Source organism: Simochromis diagramma, unplaced genomic scaffold (genome assembly GCF_900408965.1).
Source record: "Simochromis diagramma unplaced genomic scaffold, fSimDia1.1 OVJJ01000208.1, whole genome shotgun sequence".
Taxonomy (NCBI): domain Eukaryota; kingdom Metazoa; phylum Chordata; class Actinopteri; order Cichliformes; family Cichlidae; genus Simochromis; species Simochromis diagramma.
The window spans coordinates 752,038-768,483 of NW_024386789.1; the positions used below are offsets into that span (position 1 = coordinate 752,038).

Genomic DNA, 16,446 nt, shown 5'->3' on the forward strand with positions numbered 1-16,446 from the left:
TCCCCTCATATTCCCAGGTATACTTGCATCCAATGTTTCAAGAGAAAGATACGTTGCCAACCCTGTCCCAGTCTTTCACACATTTTGCAAAACAGTTTTGCATGATACTCCGTGAGCCTGTGACAATAAAAAAGGGGAAGAAAAGTGTACCCCAACAGAAAGTGATCAGTGCTTTCTTTCTTCCATTCATTCTACCTGTATTTGGTTTGTAGGTGCAATGCAGAATTGGTCCACGGGGAGGCAGTGCTTCCTCATGATTCAAATATGCTCTTCTGCATACAGTTGAAAAACATTGGTCTCTAATGTTTTTTAACCTGCGCAGAATGTGACTACAGCACAAACACACATATTTTAAAATATTCACAGTGTGTGTGAAAGCTCTATGCACCTTACTCTAAACATATGCATGCATAAAATGATACAGTAATCAATGAATATCACTTTAGGCTTTACAGATCTAGGTTTATACTGCCACTTGATTAAAGTATTAAAAATATTTTGTGCATATTTTGCAGAACCTTTTAGAAATAATTTTAAACTCCCTGGAGGGCAAAACAAAACCTGCAGAAAAACAACCATCCATTCATTTTTTCTGTCTGATGAGAGTCCAGTGAATACCCTGAACCTGTGGTGATGCATCACTGAGCAGAACACCAGAAAACAAACAGTGGCAGTTGACAGATACACATATCAATAGTATCGATATAAATATTGGATCGATACTAGCATGATACCTTGTTTCTATCCACTAAATTCAGTATGCAGCCCACTGAACTGTGTTAAATAAAATATTTCTTTCTTTTTCTTGGGGGAAGGTTTGAAAAAGTATACCTCAAACATGCACTATGAGAAATGTCTGATCCTTTTTATGCTGTAATATCTATTTGATTTATAGTCCACATCACAATTAAACAACAGAAGCTGACCCAAACTGCTTCTATATTTACATTTTAGATATCCAAAAAACCTAGTTTCAAAATACACGAAGAGCTAAAAGGTGTGTTTTGTTGTATTAACAAATTATTGTGGAAAGTAAAACTCACAGTCATTTAATGGTGCTTAAAATGTGCTCAGAATTTGAAAAACTGATGATGATTCATCTGGCAAGTCATGCAGCACCGCTCTCCCGTAGGTAAGCTGCCATCGGTTAGAAGTATCGGTATCTGTATAGCAATATTGGCTCTGTGTTTACTCGACATGTTGATCGATATCAACATTTCCAGTAACACACATCAGGTTAAAGCCAGATTCAATTAAACAGTGTCCTTTTCAAACTTGACAGCACCACAGTATCAGCTGTAATTTAAAAAGCTACGTGAAGCGTGAGCTTATCAGTTGACTGCTGCTTTCTTTGCAGGTGCAAACTGCGCGCGGGACCTGTGGCGCGCCTCTTTCAGCGCCGGCGGGGATGCTGTGTGTGAGGCGCGCGCAGGAGGTGGAGGTGGGGGTGTCACAGTTTTAGCCTGCTTCCTAGAATAAAGACAAACAGGAAACCACTAAACTGACCTTATTGCACCGCAGCCTGCGTGCACCAACCCCACTCGTGTTCTGACAGTCATTGCTGGGGCCGTCTTTAGAGGGAGAGGGAGAGAGAGAGACCTGAAGTAAAGGCGAGAAGCCATGATATACAGCCAACCAATCAGAAATCTCTCCCCGAGAGCGCATTTAAAGGGATAGTGAGCAGTCCCTGGAGATTTTCCGGAGACTTATTTCACAACCCCTACACCTCCTCACGTCTTTGACCTCCCTCCACTCCAGTAGTGCCGAGCGGTCGAATCAGTAGCATGGATCTGTCCTAAGTGCCGCCTCTCTTCTGTATGTTTTGTTTTTTTGCCTCCATGTGAGCTTGCCTCAGCTGCTGGATGCTCTTCGCCCCCACCCTCCCCGCCGCACTTGTTGCGCAGAGAGTGGATGCGCCGCTGAGTCCTTGGAGAGGAGAGGCAGGGACTCACTGCAACAGGTGCACACACGGAGCATCTCCTCCAGCGAGGCTACATCGCAGGTAGGTCAAACGGGCATCTTTAGCACATTTATTGATAGCATTCTGAGTGTTATGCTCGCAAATATCTAATTGCTGATTATCCATTCGACACCTTTACGCGAGGCACGGTTTGATCCGTTTATCTGACCGTGTTTGCGCTCTTTTCCTTTACTTTTCCTCTCGCCTTGAGACAGCGCTGAACTTTAAATGCCAGTTTTAAGGAGCCTCTGACAGTCTTCAGCCTCTGCCGCGTGTACAAAGCCAGGATGCCGGTGTTGACGAGCCCCGACATCGCCAACAAGTTTAAGGAGAGATGGCTGGCGGCTTACCCGGAGGATCACGTCTCTGGGTCTGAGTCTGCCCCCCTTGACGACAGCCTCACCAGCCTCCACTGGCTCCAGAATTTCTCCATCCTCAGCGCAGACCCGGAGCGTCCCAGCGGCGCGGGACTCGAGTGTCCGTCCTCGCAGCAGCACCTCTTCATCAAACGCCTCGCCTTCCCCGGAACGGGCACCGACTCTCCTTCCAGCCCCCCAGCCGGGGACACCGCCGCAACCGGGATGCCTCTGTACCTCGGGAGCCCTGTCACCTCTGGCAGCGACTCCACCGCGGCGGCTCCGCGGTTTCCCTGCGGCGCGCACCCCACGCCCGCCTACCCGCAGATCCCGATTCAGCCGAGCCCGCCGGTGGAGATCGACTACAAAACCAACCCCAAAGTCAAGCCGCCCTATTCCTACGCCTCTCTCATCTGCATGGCCATGCAGGCCAGCAAGCAGCCCAAAGTGACTCTGTCCACCATTTATAACTGGATCACGGAGAATTTCTGCTACTACAGACACGCGGAGCCCAGCTGGCAGGTAACAGAGACCGGATAACTCTTCTTCTATTATTTATGAATCTGCTAAATGGTGGAGTGAGGGAGAGAAGGGCCAGCAATTTGACTTCAGTGTCACCACCATACACGGTATATTCAGGCCACAGGAGATCAGACGAGGCCTTTGTTTTATCAGTGTGTGTGGGGGGAACTTAAATTATAATAATTGAAAACCTCAGACCCCCCCTTCTCTGTCTCTTTGCAGGATTAGTGTCTCATTTCTGCCTTTGATGAGTTCCATGACAAGTGTTTTTAATCCATCTGAAATTTCCATCCTCCTAGACAGTGCTCTTCGCAGGGTTTTTGTCTGAAGGGAACGGTGATGGGGTGGAGAAAGCACTCCAATCTGTGTGTGTGTGTGCGTGCGTGTTAATGAGGGCTCCTGAGAGAGATGGCAGCTAAGCACAGCTGATCATGTTTGAAATGCACAGAGCTGCCTGTTACTAGAAAGCCTCATTAGGTACATTTGCTTCCCCATACAAACAACAACAATGCCCACCCCCGCCGGCCCACCTCCCCAACACCCACCTGCCCATCTCCCTCTCAAAGTGGCATATTCAGTTTTTTTTTTGCATGACTGACTTAAATTTGCTCAAAGCCGGTGGGGTCCACGCTAAATCACGTTGTGTTCCTGTGTGTGTGTTACAGAACTCGATTCGTCACAACCTGTCCCTCAACAAGTGTTTCAAGAAGGTCCCCAGACAGAAGGACGAGCCAGGAAAGGGAGGCTTCTGGCAGATTGATCCTCAGTATGCTGACATGTTTGTCAATGGCATCTTCAAGCGCAGGAGGATGTCTGCCAACCACTACAGCAGCGGCAGCGGAACCAACAGCGGTGCCCACAGGCAGAGCAAACTAGTTCAGAGTTACCACGCCAGCCAAAACGGCTGCCCCTACCAGGGCGCGGGAGGCAAACGGAAGCACCTGCCCTCAAAAAACAGCAACAGTAAGGTTATGAGGGCCACGGAGTCCCCTCTGCTAGCCACAGAGGCCAACAAGGCAGACGTCCTGAGAGGGGACTTTGACCTGTCCTCCGTGTTTGACGACGTCCTCGGCGGTAGCTGCAGCACCTTCGAAGATCTGGACATCAACACGGCGCTGAGCTCCCTGGGCTGCGAGATGGAGCTCGCTGGGCCGGGCAGGCAGGGGAGATGGTGTGGAGGAGTGGACGTTATGGGTCAGAGCCAGCACATGAACCTCCATCACCAATCCTATGGCTACATGGACCTAAGCGCTGCTTCCATGGAGTGTACGGTCAGCATGGGAGAGCTCCACGTGCCTCACGCACATCCGCAGCCACAGCAGCAGCAGCTGGACCCAGATCGCTTGCTCCAGAGCCACCACCAACACCACCACCACCATCAGCTGCAGCTGCAGCATTTCGACGAGCCCTCCATCCTCTTCCCGGAGCAGCCAGAAGAAGCGATGCTGCAAACATGGGAGGAGATAAAAGAGGAGGCACAGGCTATTCCGCTGACTCTGGATCAGGGCTTCAGCCTGTGCGAGGGCTTCTTCACAGAGATGCAGCCATGGGAACGAGTGGAGAGCTACCTGTGACCTTTGACCCTAACCACACTGACTTCTATTTGATATTTTGGTGTTTTTTTGTTTTGTTTTTTTACATTCAATGACCTCTCTGATTGCTGGTCCATGTGGTCTGTATTATCTTTAAGGATAAAAGTTAGAGCTACAGCCCCATTTTACAATCATATCCCACCCCTCAGTTCTACTGCAGTGCACTCTGCATTTTTAATTTGTCACTTTTTCTTCCCTTAAAAAGACTTTAAAGCTTGTTGGATGATTATTGATCATTACCTGGCATAGACTTCCATTGTCTTCCCTGTCAGTTTACAGGGAGCAGCACGACGCAGCACTGATACTCAAACAATAAGAGAACTGACAAAAAGAACAGAAAGACTTTTACGTACCAAATTCAATTTTCAGATGTACTCATATCACAGCGTAGAAGGAATAGAAGGAGGAAGGATGAAGAAGAAGAGACAAATGCTCACCCTTTAAATTGGATTTGGTGGAGGTTGAATACAAGGATGAGCGTTGAACCCGGCCGGACTGCAGCTTCTCGTCCCTTATTGAGAAAGCACTGTCACTACAGGACTGACATACTGGATTCTATTGTGCTACATTAGCATTAACTCTTTTTTTAACTAACATGCAGTGAAATCAGCCATTCATCTCAATTGTTCATGTTATGTGATAATGTAGGATGAAGGAGCAAAAATGGAGACAGAAGGAAAAAAATATATATCGTTGTAAGAGATTAGAACTCATTCATTTAAGATGCTGTTATATAGTCAATTTAATATATATATATCTATATATACATATAGATATATAAGTATATAGCATGAAGCTAGGCAAGATCATTTGCCATTTGTCTACAGTTATGTATTGCAATGCTAAAACCGGAGCAGTTGGTGGGTCATGAAATGGGACATTATGCACTTTGATAGGCAGCAGTTCTTAGGAAAGAAAGACAGCTTATGTTCAAGATGTTTAGTTTAATTTTTTACGGTATTAAAGTCATACTTTCGAACATTTACTGACCACATGATTAAAACAATGCACATGTGTTGCAAATGAACTCGACACTGCAATAATTCAAACTGGCAAGCGTTTGTTTGTTGTTCTCTTTTCCTCCATATATATATATATATATATATATATATATATATATATATATATATATATAGGGATTTTTTTATAAAACAATATTCCGCCAAATTTGTTGATATGCAGCTTATTGGAGTTTCTGTGACGATTAACCCTTCCCACCACTACCGGGCCGTCTCTGTTATTAAAAAGCAGCCAAGCCGCCATTTTTGAAAGGCTGCCAAGCACATACGGCGAAGAGGCCGCCTACCACCAGGATTAAAATGGATGTAGCATTTGTTGTGCTTCAGTTCTGTTGCGCCACATTTGGCAGAGTTGCAGCTGAGATTGTTTTAGGGAGCAGATTTAATAACATCAGTGTCACTGGCATTGTTAGAACGCTGGTGTTTGCTTTCTAATGTACTTTTTTTTTTTTTTTTTTAAATCAGGTGGGAACGAGCACATTGTGCTGACGATTTGAAAATCAGTCTTTAGCCTGATGATAGAGGCCTATGGACTCCCTGTACTTCTGAATTTTTCCCAAGTGTCTCGTCTCTGTTGTGCCCTCACAGCACATGGATCTTGTGTGAGAGGATTTGGAGCTAACTTGGAGTTTTCTCAGAGTTCTGTTTTCGATCACAGGGTGATGGATTCTTTTGACCTTATTGATTACATTAGTGTAGGTTTTACTTTTCTTTAATTTGTGAGGTTTGTTTAAAAGAAATCCGATCAGAAATCTTGGAGGAGGGTTTAGGGACAGATGCATAAATTCATCAGTTAATGGCCAGACTTTCTTATTGTATCATTATGGTGGGTGACATGACCTCTTTAATCTTACCATGTTATTTCATTTGTACCTTTTTTAAGCTGTTTGAAAATGCAATCATGCCTTAATGCAATAAATGGTGTCAATTAAAGAAATCATCCTTTACTTGAAATATCTTAAAACACCAACACGTGGCGGTGAGCAACATAGCAGGGTGGTCAGGATTATTGTTTGAGTTAGAGGTGTGTGTGTGTGTGTGTGTGTGTGTGTGTGTGTGTGTGTGTGTGTGTGTGTGCAATCAACAGATAAAAGGTCTATCAGGGTTTATCATTAATCAGTCCAGACAGGCCTGCACTTGCCTGGCATTTGAAACATACCCGGGTAGATATAATAGCATGAACACCTGTACAGCAAACATAAGACAATAGCTCATTCTACCTTTAGACTGGCACAACCTTTTTTCACATAATATTCATTTTGCTGAGTAGCTAATCACACTGCGGTTTTAACTCTAAATGAGGTTGAAGAGGATATAAATTAATCATTATCATAGCAAAACCTTCTTGGAGGCAGCTGCCAGTAACCCATGAAGCTGACCATGTTTTGCATGTAGTTTTGAGTCTTTGCTTGCTTTTTTTCAGTATGCAACAATCAAGCCAAACTCTGCAGTGTGGTCATTGGATGAACAGGGGTCAAGCTCTATCTTACAATCTAGGAACTATTGGTCATGTTATTGAAATGCAAAGAAACCCAAACAGACCAAAAAAATAGCGAATATGTTTGGTCATAAAGTGGGAAATGATCAGTTTTATGAACAAAAACTATGATGACATCCCCATAAATATAAAAAGTATGTTTATATCATTGCACTCACTGCAGAGAAGCACCTTGCTAGTCCCTGGTTGGCCCCCCTTTGCCTTCAGAACTGTTTTAATTGTTCATCGATTGAACAAGGTGCTGGAAACATTTCTCAGAGGTTTTATTCCTCATTGACATAAGTTCCGCCACATTCCAAAGGTGCTCTAATGGATTGAGATCTGCTGACTGTGGAGGACATTTGAGTACAGTGAACTCTTTGTCAAGTTCAAAGAACCAGTCTGAGGTCATAAAGCAATGGACATGGTCAACAACAATATTCAGTTAGGTTGCAGCATTTACAAGTTAGTACTAAGAGGCCTAACGTGTGCCAAGAAAATAAGCTTCCACAGCACTGCACTACCGCCACCAGTCTGAACCACTGATACAAGGTAGGAGAGATCCATGCTTTCATGTTGTTTACACCATATTTTCAATCTACCATAATCGACTCATCAGACCAGGTAACATAATTTCCAATCATCTGTTGTCCAATTTTGGTGAGCCAGTTCTAATTGTAGCCCAAGTTTCCTGATCTTAGCTGAGTGTAGCCCATCTGCTTCAAGGTTTGACATGTTTGGAGATGTTCTTCCGCCTACTCTATTTGTAGCAAGTGGTTATTTGAGTTACTGCTGCCTTACTGTCAGCTTGAAGCAGTCCGGCCATTTCCCTTTGACCTCTGGCATCAATAAAGCATTTTTGCACACAGAACTGCCACTCACTGGACATTTACACTTTTTTGGACTTCCTGTCTTATTCTATGTTACGCATTCCCCTTAACTGTACAGTAAGGGTCTATGAATAAGGCTTAACAGTGTGTTCTTTGCAGTATAACCAACATACTGGAACAGCTGTGGTATTAAAAATTTCACCATTAGAATATAATCCAGTGCTGGTGCTGATGAGGTTGGAGGTATTACCATCACCTACAGCCACCCATTCTTCTTAAGTTCCACAGCCACAGCGTGTCCACAGCATATTTCTTGTTGCTGGTCTGTCACTGGTGGAATTTCCATAATCCAGTTGCCCAGGTAACCCTCAAATGTATCTATCACCCTGTCAGATGTCAATCAGCAGTATCCCTCCCTGTCATTGTGGCAGTCACTTCAATTGCTTGCCTCAAAGATGAGAAAACTTTAACACAGGACAAGCGCTCTTCAAATTGCCAGCAGTTAAATGTCATTGACAGTCTGTGGTCTCGAGCTGCCATGTTGCTGCGAATAACTTCCTGTATGGATACCCATTAAAATGTGGTTAACTGGGAAATAAGCCAACCCAGAGCTCTGGAGTCTCTACTGAACAGCTCTGCTCTGTAGAGGATTGCAGAATGCCCACTTTAATAAAGAAACGACTACTTCAGTTCTAAAGGAGACGCTTGTATAGATCCTGCTGCTGTCTGATGGTGCAGATGTTTGATCATCTCAGCGCAAAGAATACCTAGCTCTTATTTAAGTCAAGATACAGGTTAGGTAGATGCTTATGGATCAGTTTTATTGCTAAAAATAAAGAAACCTCATGCTGCGAACAGATATAATCGATTCATCCTTTATAACCTTTTTCTTTTTATTCCATAAAGTAGAGACTTTAAGGCTTCTTCTGATTTTGCTTAGACTTTGAAGTTAAAACTGGGTGTCTTGTGCTAAAAGCATGCGTTAGCATTTGACCTGGGCTACATGCTAACTTGGGATTGCTAATATAGCCATAATGACTGCTTAACATGATACACTGAGCAAAGCATGCTAAATATAAATCAAGTATCGGGCCAAGTGAAAAAGAAATTAACCTGCTAGTGAAACAAGATGAGAATTTAGCTGATCTGGAGTCAGCGTTTAGACGCTTTATAAATGCATTTAAAAAATAGTACTGATGAGGCTAAGTTTTTCAAACCCTGGAGGCCTGAAATTAGGAATGATCTGTAGGTGCTGGACAACTTTGAGGACTCTCAATGCATAAGAGCTCAAAAGGTTTAAAAAACGATAAGTCACTGGCATGCTATGCAAAGTACAGTGATTGCATCTGTGTTTGTGGCAAGTTCACAGTCTTTGCAGCTAATTAAATGTGTTGATTGTGGGTTTCAGGGTCAAATTAGTGTAATGAGAGGACAAACAACAATTCTCTAATCAACACTTTTGTCAACTCCAAATGATTATGGAAATTAAATACATTGTACTGTTACAAAGCATTCTAATGTGCAATTTTGTGCACACACAATTAAGAAAGCCTCATGTTAAAATTCCTAGATATGCATATATATCTTCGAATCAATATGCATCTATTTTATGGGATTTGTATTATATATGATATATATTATTGTATAGTGGCAATAGTGTTATGAAAATAAGAACTACAGAAGGAGACAGTAGGAGCGTCACATTTATAAAGTCAAGCCTGTTGAAAACTACACGGCCCATTCTCCCCAGAAAGAGATGTGTCTGTAGCAGTTAGAAAAAGCCCTCATAACTTAGCTCCACATCTCATCTCAACCTTTTCCAGGATTTTGTTTGAATGCCCTGTATGAAAATGTGCTTTTCCACCTCAAATCTCTTTTTAATTGAAATTGCTGGAGTAAAAGGCGAAAACGGGCTTATCTCCATCCCTCTGGCTCACGGCTCCCAATAGCGACAGGTCATGTGTGGAGATCTCCAGGAATGGGTGGAATAACTCGGATTCCTTAAAACAGCGGGGACTACGGCCAGATTTAAGGCTGAGGCGTGTGACCGGTGACCACCCTGCATTTGAGAAAATCACCTCAGCTGATCGACATGCAGCTACTATGAGAGTCAAAGGCAAGTTTATACCAATAAAATCTCTGCCTGAAAGCAGGAGGGGAAAGATCAGTGTCACTTTCACAGTGAAGTGGAAAAAGCCATCCATTGTGCTCAATCCTATGTGTGTGTGTGTGCAAATGTGTGAATTCACATTTGGCTCTGTTTGTCTGCGACCCTGTGCACATGTCGGTGTGTGTCGTTACATTATACGCCTGCAATGTTTGTGTTGGTCCACGGGCTTCTTTGTCTGTACTCCTGGTGATGTGTGTGCTGCCCGCTGGGAGTGTGTGTACACGGCTGCGATTGGAGCCCCGTGGTGGCCCAGATAACACTATCTCTGTGGAGCCAGAGCCCCGTGGTTCTATTCAGCGTGGAGGATGAGAGGCTGGGACTGCCCAGCATGCGGACCTGCTGAAAGGAGAAGGAACAAGTCGTGCTGTCACTGTAGGCTAACCTGGCTTATAATGCTTTATAACCTCTTCTTTGGTGCCCCTCTGGGAGGCTGTGCATAGGTCTGAGTGTGCCTATGTGTGTGTGTGTGGGCCCATGGAGAAGGGCAAAGGTAGGGAACAGACACAAGATGAGGGTGTAGTCAGTGTTTTATTGCCTTCATGGCACCCTCTGGACAGCTTCTGATTAGAGTCAGGCATAAACGGGGTCAGCCAGCTTTGCTGAAGAGCACTCCTCCTAGCTTGACATAGACAGTGGGTTCAACTCCACGCTCATTGTGCAAAACCACACGGTTATTCTTTATATGGAAGGGAAAGCAGACAGAAGACACATGATGGGGGTCCCTAATTAGAGGCTTCATTGTGCCACAAAGCAAAAACCAACAGTGGGAAAGTCTTACGGCTGCTTTATAGCCCCTGAGGAACCCCTGTGCACGAGTGATTACACGTACGGATAAGAGAAGGAGCTCACTGATAAAATAAATGTCCTCACTGTGCACTGAAGCACATGCATTCATACAAGATCTTCATTAGGATTCTCCTTCACCTCTCTGACCTGGCGGGAAATTGTAATCCGTCCCTGGTTTCCAAGGCCATCACGTATTGATAAGGGGAAAAAAAGACTTGGGGTGATATTCAGTGGTCTGGCCATCTGTTAATGCCTCTCCAGCCTGGCTTGACACAAGAGGAGGGGCTTAGGGAGGAAATACACCTAAATAATCTTTCCAAAAGGCTGTTGTTTATGCATGAAATGCTAATAAGGGTTCCATTTAGATTGCCTGATCCATTTTGAAAGGAAGTACGGATGGTAAATTAGAATAAAAGGGCTGAGGTGTAACACGGGTAAGTGGAGGGGGGGGTTCTTTTATTGAAAAAGATTATCAAGGACTCACCCAAATGCATAATTGAGCAGCGTCCAAATGGTCATGTTTATATACAATAAGATGAGAATCATTACTCCAAGTGCTAGATTTTTTTAAAAACGCATTTTCCCTCAATGAAAGCTTTATTGTTGTAGTTTTTCCAGAGGAGTCTTTAGTCCCTCGAAAATGAAGACTGGATCTCGTATTTCCACACGTCCGTCCAGAAACCCCCCCCCCCCCCCCCCCCCCCAGATGTTGTTTAGTTTTGATGTGCTAATTTTTATTCATTCAGGGCATAATGTGAAAAAAAAGGCGTGCAAATGAGTGCAATTGCAACAGTAACGCACAGATGGCAATCATGAAAACATATAAAAACATATGTATTCTTGAAGGCCAAGAGTCTCTTATAATATCAGGGGTGCTTGGGGCTTAAGTCACATCAGATGTGTCCCATTCTCTTTTCCACCGCCTTTTTCTCTCCTCTGTTTCTATGATCATCCGCTCTCAACTAGTCATTCGCTGCAGGAGCATTTTTTTAACCATTTTCATTACTTCTGTTATGCTTTTCAGCATTCAGAGTGCCTTAACCTTGGAGGCCTTAGATTTCTCTTTACTCTGTTATCCTTGACTTTCTTTCAGCAACAGTGTTGCTAAGAATGAGCGAGGTCGAACTTGAGAAAAACACAGACTGTACAGTATGCCCGCCACACCGCATACCGCACATCTTCAGAGGCTCTATCAGCAAATTAGGCCCGATATGGATGCGACTCCAGTGTAGTGCTGCAACTGTATTCCCATTTGGAAGATTATCATTGTTAAGCAGCCCAACATCAATAACAATGTTAACAAAATGCATGTGATGTGCATGCATGGATTTATATTACTCTTTTTTTAATGACAGAGTGACCTCGAAAGAAATGTATTTTAATGAAGGTTTATTAAATGCCTGCACCACTTCTGTTTATGGAGACTCCTTTGAGACATGTAACTCTTTTGTATAACTAAGAAAATGGAGCTTTGAAGCAGGTGGTGAGTGTTGTAGTTCACGTCTAACAATGTTCTTCTTCTAAACCTAATCAGGTAGTTTTGGTGCCTGAAGACGCAAATTAAGTGTAAAAGTAGCAACAAAGAAAAGTGACCTACAGCACCTTCTCCCGTCTCCTAATGCAGACTGTGCTGCCATGCTTTCGGTAGAAGGATCAGGTAGAGGGCCATCTCTCTGGTACCCTTCATTTATTCTCCACTTGTCCAGTTACTTCAAATTTGGTAAAAATGGAACAATATTCACCTGCTCCAAGTTATCTTGTCTTTATGCTTGGCTAACAAGCAACCAGCAATAGCCTTGCACACAAGCTGTCACCCTTTGCTTTAAAAAATGAAGGCATAATATTAAGTTTATTTTACAAAATTCTTTTTTCTTTATAAGGACTTTTTGTAGGACACGGAATTTAAGTTTTTACTTTGTGTGCAAATTCATTCCAGGCTCTGTAGTGATTTAACCAACGATATATGACTTTTTTTTTAGCAGTGTTTGTGGGTAATGTACTAAAAAGTAACACATTTACTACTTGTGTAACATGCTGCACTAGATGTAAAATTTATATAATCTGTTGTTATCATTTTCTTTCCCTTCCTGACACACAGCTGTGTTTTAGCGTCAGCACGCGTGAACCTCAGCTAGCAAGATGGTAGAAAGAGCAAAACTGTGCTGTGAAAGTATTCACTTTATATTGAATGCACTTCATATTGAAAAAAAAAATCCCAAATGTGCTCCAGACATGATCAAGGACACCTGGTATTTAACAGAGCAGCTTCAAAACACACAGCGCTATCATTTCTCTAGCCCAAAAACAGCTAGCTGTTAGCGTTGCTAAGGCTGTGCTACGAGGCTGGAGTGGATGCTACCAATATCAAGCTGTAGAGTAAACCTGCCCTCTGGAAACTATACCCAACATGCACAGGGAACTGCAAGTAGATAATGAGGTAATACAAGAGCAGAAACAGTGTTTGTTAATAAAAATTTAATGGTGATAGTCATCAAGTATTTTTTCTTTGAGCAGAGCCTTGCTGGACTCGGTGTCCAACTCCAGGCCTCAAGGGCCAGTGTCCTGCAGGTTTTAGATATCACCCTGGATCAGCACACCTGAATCAAATGGTTACTTCATTTAGCCATTCAGCTAATTTAGCAATTTAAATAAGCTGTGTTGGATCTAGGACACATCTAAAACCTGCAGGACACCAGCCTTTGAGGCCTGGAGGTGGACACCCCTGATCTAGTATCCTGACACTTACTGCATATTAAAAGTATTATCACAAAAGTTCTTATTTTTAATCTTTTCATCAAACAATCTGCAAGAATGTCAGTGAGTGCATTTCCAAAGATCTTGTATTATTCCTTTGTTACATACAGCTGCTTTAAAAGAAAAAAAAGGAAGAACAGAGCCAAGTTATTAAGGCAGCAATAAAAGTGCCAAGTAACATTTTTCTGGAGTTCCTTAAAGAACAAATGCACTCACATTTACGTTTACAATATATTCACAATGGAATAATAAAGAAATCTGTGGTTCAGCATATATGTCTGTTGCTTTATGTGTGTGCATCTTGGCATCCAGCACATGGTCAGAGAAAGACATTCTTGTCCCGTGCCTTCGGTCTCTGTGGTCGCAGGGAGCAGCCGTTTGTCCCACAGGCAGACAGGAGGAGGGCACACAACTGCCCCCCACAAACACAATTATACACCCAGACTTAGGCCAGTCACACAGATACAACTGCATGAACCCTCACAAGGTCCAACAATCATGCCCACACACAGAGGGCTAGCCAGAGGGCAGCATGTCAGGAGGCTGAGCGTGGACGAGAGCGTAGAAAACGAGCCAGGACGGTCCTGGAGCTGTGCCACTCACACAGCATCAGTATCGGTGCCAAGAAGCAGAGCAGAAAACAAGTCTGGACCAATCTCCTCAATGTGGCCTGCTGCTCTGCCAGGTTCTCAGCCAGAAAAACTGCTGGTTAGATCGTTGTGGAGCTCACAAAAAGTTTTTGGAGGTACCATTCTGACCAGAAAGTTCTTCCTCCAGAAACTGTTTCTGACAGTGGCCCTGAGAGGTCAAATTTACTGCACCTTAAAAAAAACAGCAGGCAAAAGAAAAATGCTGAAAAAGTCGAATATTTGCTGCATTTGAAAAGAAATGCAGCAAAAAGCTCACTCTTTTTTTCTAGTTCCTTTGTGTTGGTGTTTTCTCAAGTTACAGTGCATTTGATCTCTCAGGACCACCGTAGTATCTCAATTCCATCTATTTTAAAGGTAAAAAAAAAAAGGGGGAAGTCAAATTATTTATGCTGTGAGCCATCCATTAAGCCTTGGACGTGGTGAAAAGTGTTACTCATTCATCATCATTTTTTAAAATATTTTTTTAAAACTTTCTCCCACTTACATGGAAACGATGGAACTGAAGGTTATGAAGACATTCTAAGAAGCTAAGACATAAAGATAAGACAGACAAAAGGCACTGGATATGTGTTTGCACTTACCTGTGTGTAAATGAGAAAAACCACACTTGCATGCAGGTGTACGTGTGAGCGTGGGTGTGTGTGGGCGGGCATATGTGTGTGTGTGTGTGTCCATCCACCCCCGCCTACTATCCAGGATATCTCAAAGCCACTAGACAGCCTCCACCACCTTCTCCTCCAGTCACACAGTTTTTCCATTCTTCACCCTTCGTCCCTGTGCTGCTGTTGAGGGCTCTTATTTGATTAGCTGCGATTTGCTTTGTGAAGCAGTGAAGCATTTGGCTCAGCCAGGGGAGCCACACACACACACTCTGACAGACACATGCGTGGGTTCTCAGACAAAACACAAAGACACACACAGGGCACACAAGTGTATTTCGCATCTAGATTACCCCAGCCATGTCTCCATCCTTGATCTGCATATCAGAGGATTTAAAAGCTAACTTACATCACAAGTAGTTATATCACATAGCACAGCTCTTTGTCTCAGGATAAGAATGACAAAAAAAAAAAGAAACAGGCATCTCCAAACCTGTGAGGAGATGCGAGGGTCATAGCCATGACTAAACGGTTTCTTTAATGCTGACTCACCAGCATCTGTTTACATGACTTCATGCCGCGAGCTCAAGAAATTACCTCTGATTGTATAGGAATGACAGTAGAGTGACACTCTATCTACCAGGCCTTAGTTGCACTAACAGTAAACCCGTCAATAATGAATGTGAGGTCACTGTGTTAGCGAGGGTGTGTTAGTTTGAGAAGTGTGTGAAAAAGAGGCACGCAAATACAGGTTGTCATTGTCTCAATATCAGGCTCCCTGTGCCAGCAGAACGTGTCAGATGTTGGGTTACCATACGCAGCAAGAACAGTTCTAATGATGGGTAGCGCTCGAGTCTGCTGCACGTATTTTATTTGGTTTTCCAATTGTGCACGTTGTGGAAGCATTTGGTGTCTTTCTCTGCACATTATAGACTGTATATAAAAGACGAACCTACTGATCAATGAAATCTAGTTGTAGGGCCAGGAGCTGAACATTTTTGCCTTCATCATCTTGTTGTTTTTTAAGCTGAATGTGATGAGGAAGAGGTGGATCTGGGAAAAACAAAACAACAACAACAGCAAAAAACTGAGGGATACTTTTAACTTGACAGAGCAGTTTATAAATCACTACGCAAAACCCTGCTTTATGGCCTCTGTTGTCATGGTTCTGGGTCTGTGGCCCAGAGTTTTGGGAATATTTAGTAGTTTTCTCATTTGTTATCCTTATATTACGGTTCTGTGTATTGTTATCATTCAGGCTTTTGTTATAATGTGGTTAAGTTTGTGTTCCAGGTTTTGGGTCTTATAGTTGTCATTCTGCTGTGCTCTGTATTTGTATTTCTTGATCTTAGTTTTGTTAATTAGGCTTTAGATCGCTGGTATCATCCTACTTTTGTTCCTGTCCCTCTGTCAAGCCCATGTGTCTGAGGCTCGGTGTGTGTTACTTCCTGTTTTGCTTTGATAGTCTCCTGCCTCGTGTGTATCGTGTTCAGTTTTGCTTCCCTTGTCTTATTAACATCGATTTATGTCATCTGTGTTTCCACCTGTGACCTGCTCCCTCTTTATCCCGTGTGTGAGTATATTATCTGAGTTTCCCTTTGTTCTTTGTTGTGTCATCCATCTATTTGTGTGCTCAGGGTGTCTGTGTTTCCTGAACTGAGTAGTTCTTTGTTTCAATAGAATTTGAGGGGTTTTTTTGTATCTTGTGTTTTTGGTAGTGCATAGCAATAA

The 16,446-nt window shown here is 43.3% G+C and overlaps 1 protein-coding gene across 1 annotated transcript; it reads left to right on the plus strand.

Annotated features, from left to right (window-relative positions):
* The first annotated feature begins 1,120 nt into the window (after positions 1–1,120).
* On the plus strand, positions 1,121–7,498 carry foxj1b (forkhead box J1b). Its single transcript, XM_040023143.1, has 3 exons — positions 1,121–2,002; positions 2,176–2,838; positions 3,504–7,498. Exons 2-3 carry the CDS (start codon positions 2,248–2,250, stop codon positions 4,410–4,412), a joined length of 1,500 nt encoding a protein of 499 aa, XP_039879077.1. The 5' UTR covers positions 1,121–2,002; positions 2,176–2,247; the 3' UTR covers positions 4,413–7,498.
* Positions 7,499–16,446: the final 8,948 nt, after the last annotated feature.

Excerpts from the sequence above, each read along its gene's own strand:
- foxj1b (XM_040023143.1), top strand. The coding sequence starts at position 2,248 with ATGCCGGTGTTGACGAGCCCCGACATCGCCAACAAGTTTAAGGAGAGA. Across the intron at positions 2,839-3,503 it reads ACGCGGAGCCCAGCTGGCAG|AACTCGATTCGTCACAACCT; the intron begins GTAACAGAGACC and ends TGTGTGTTACAG.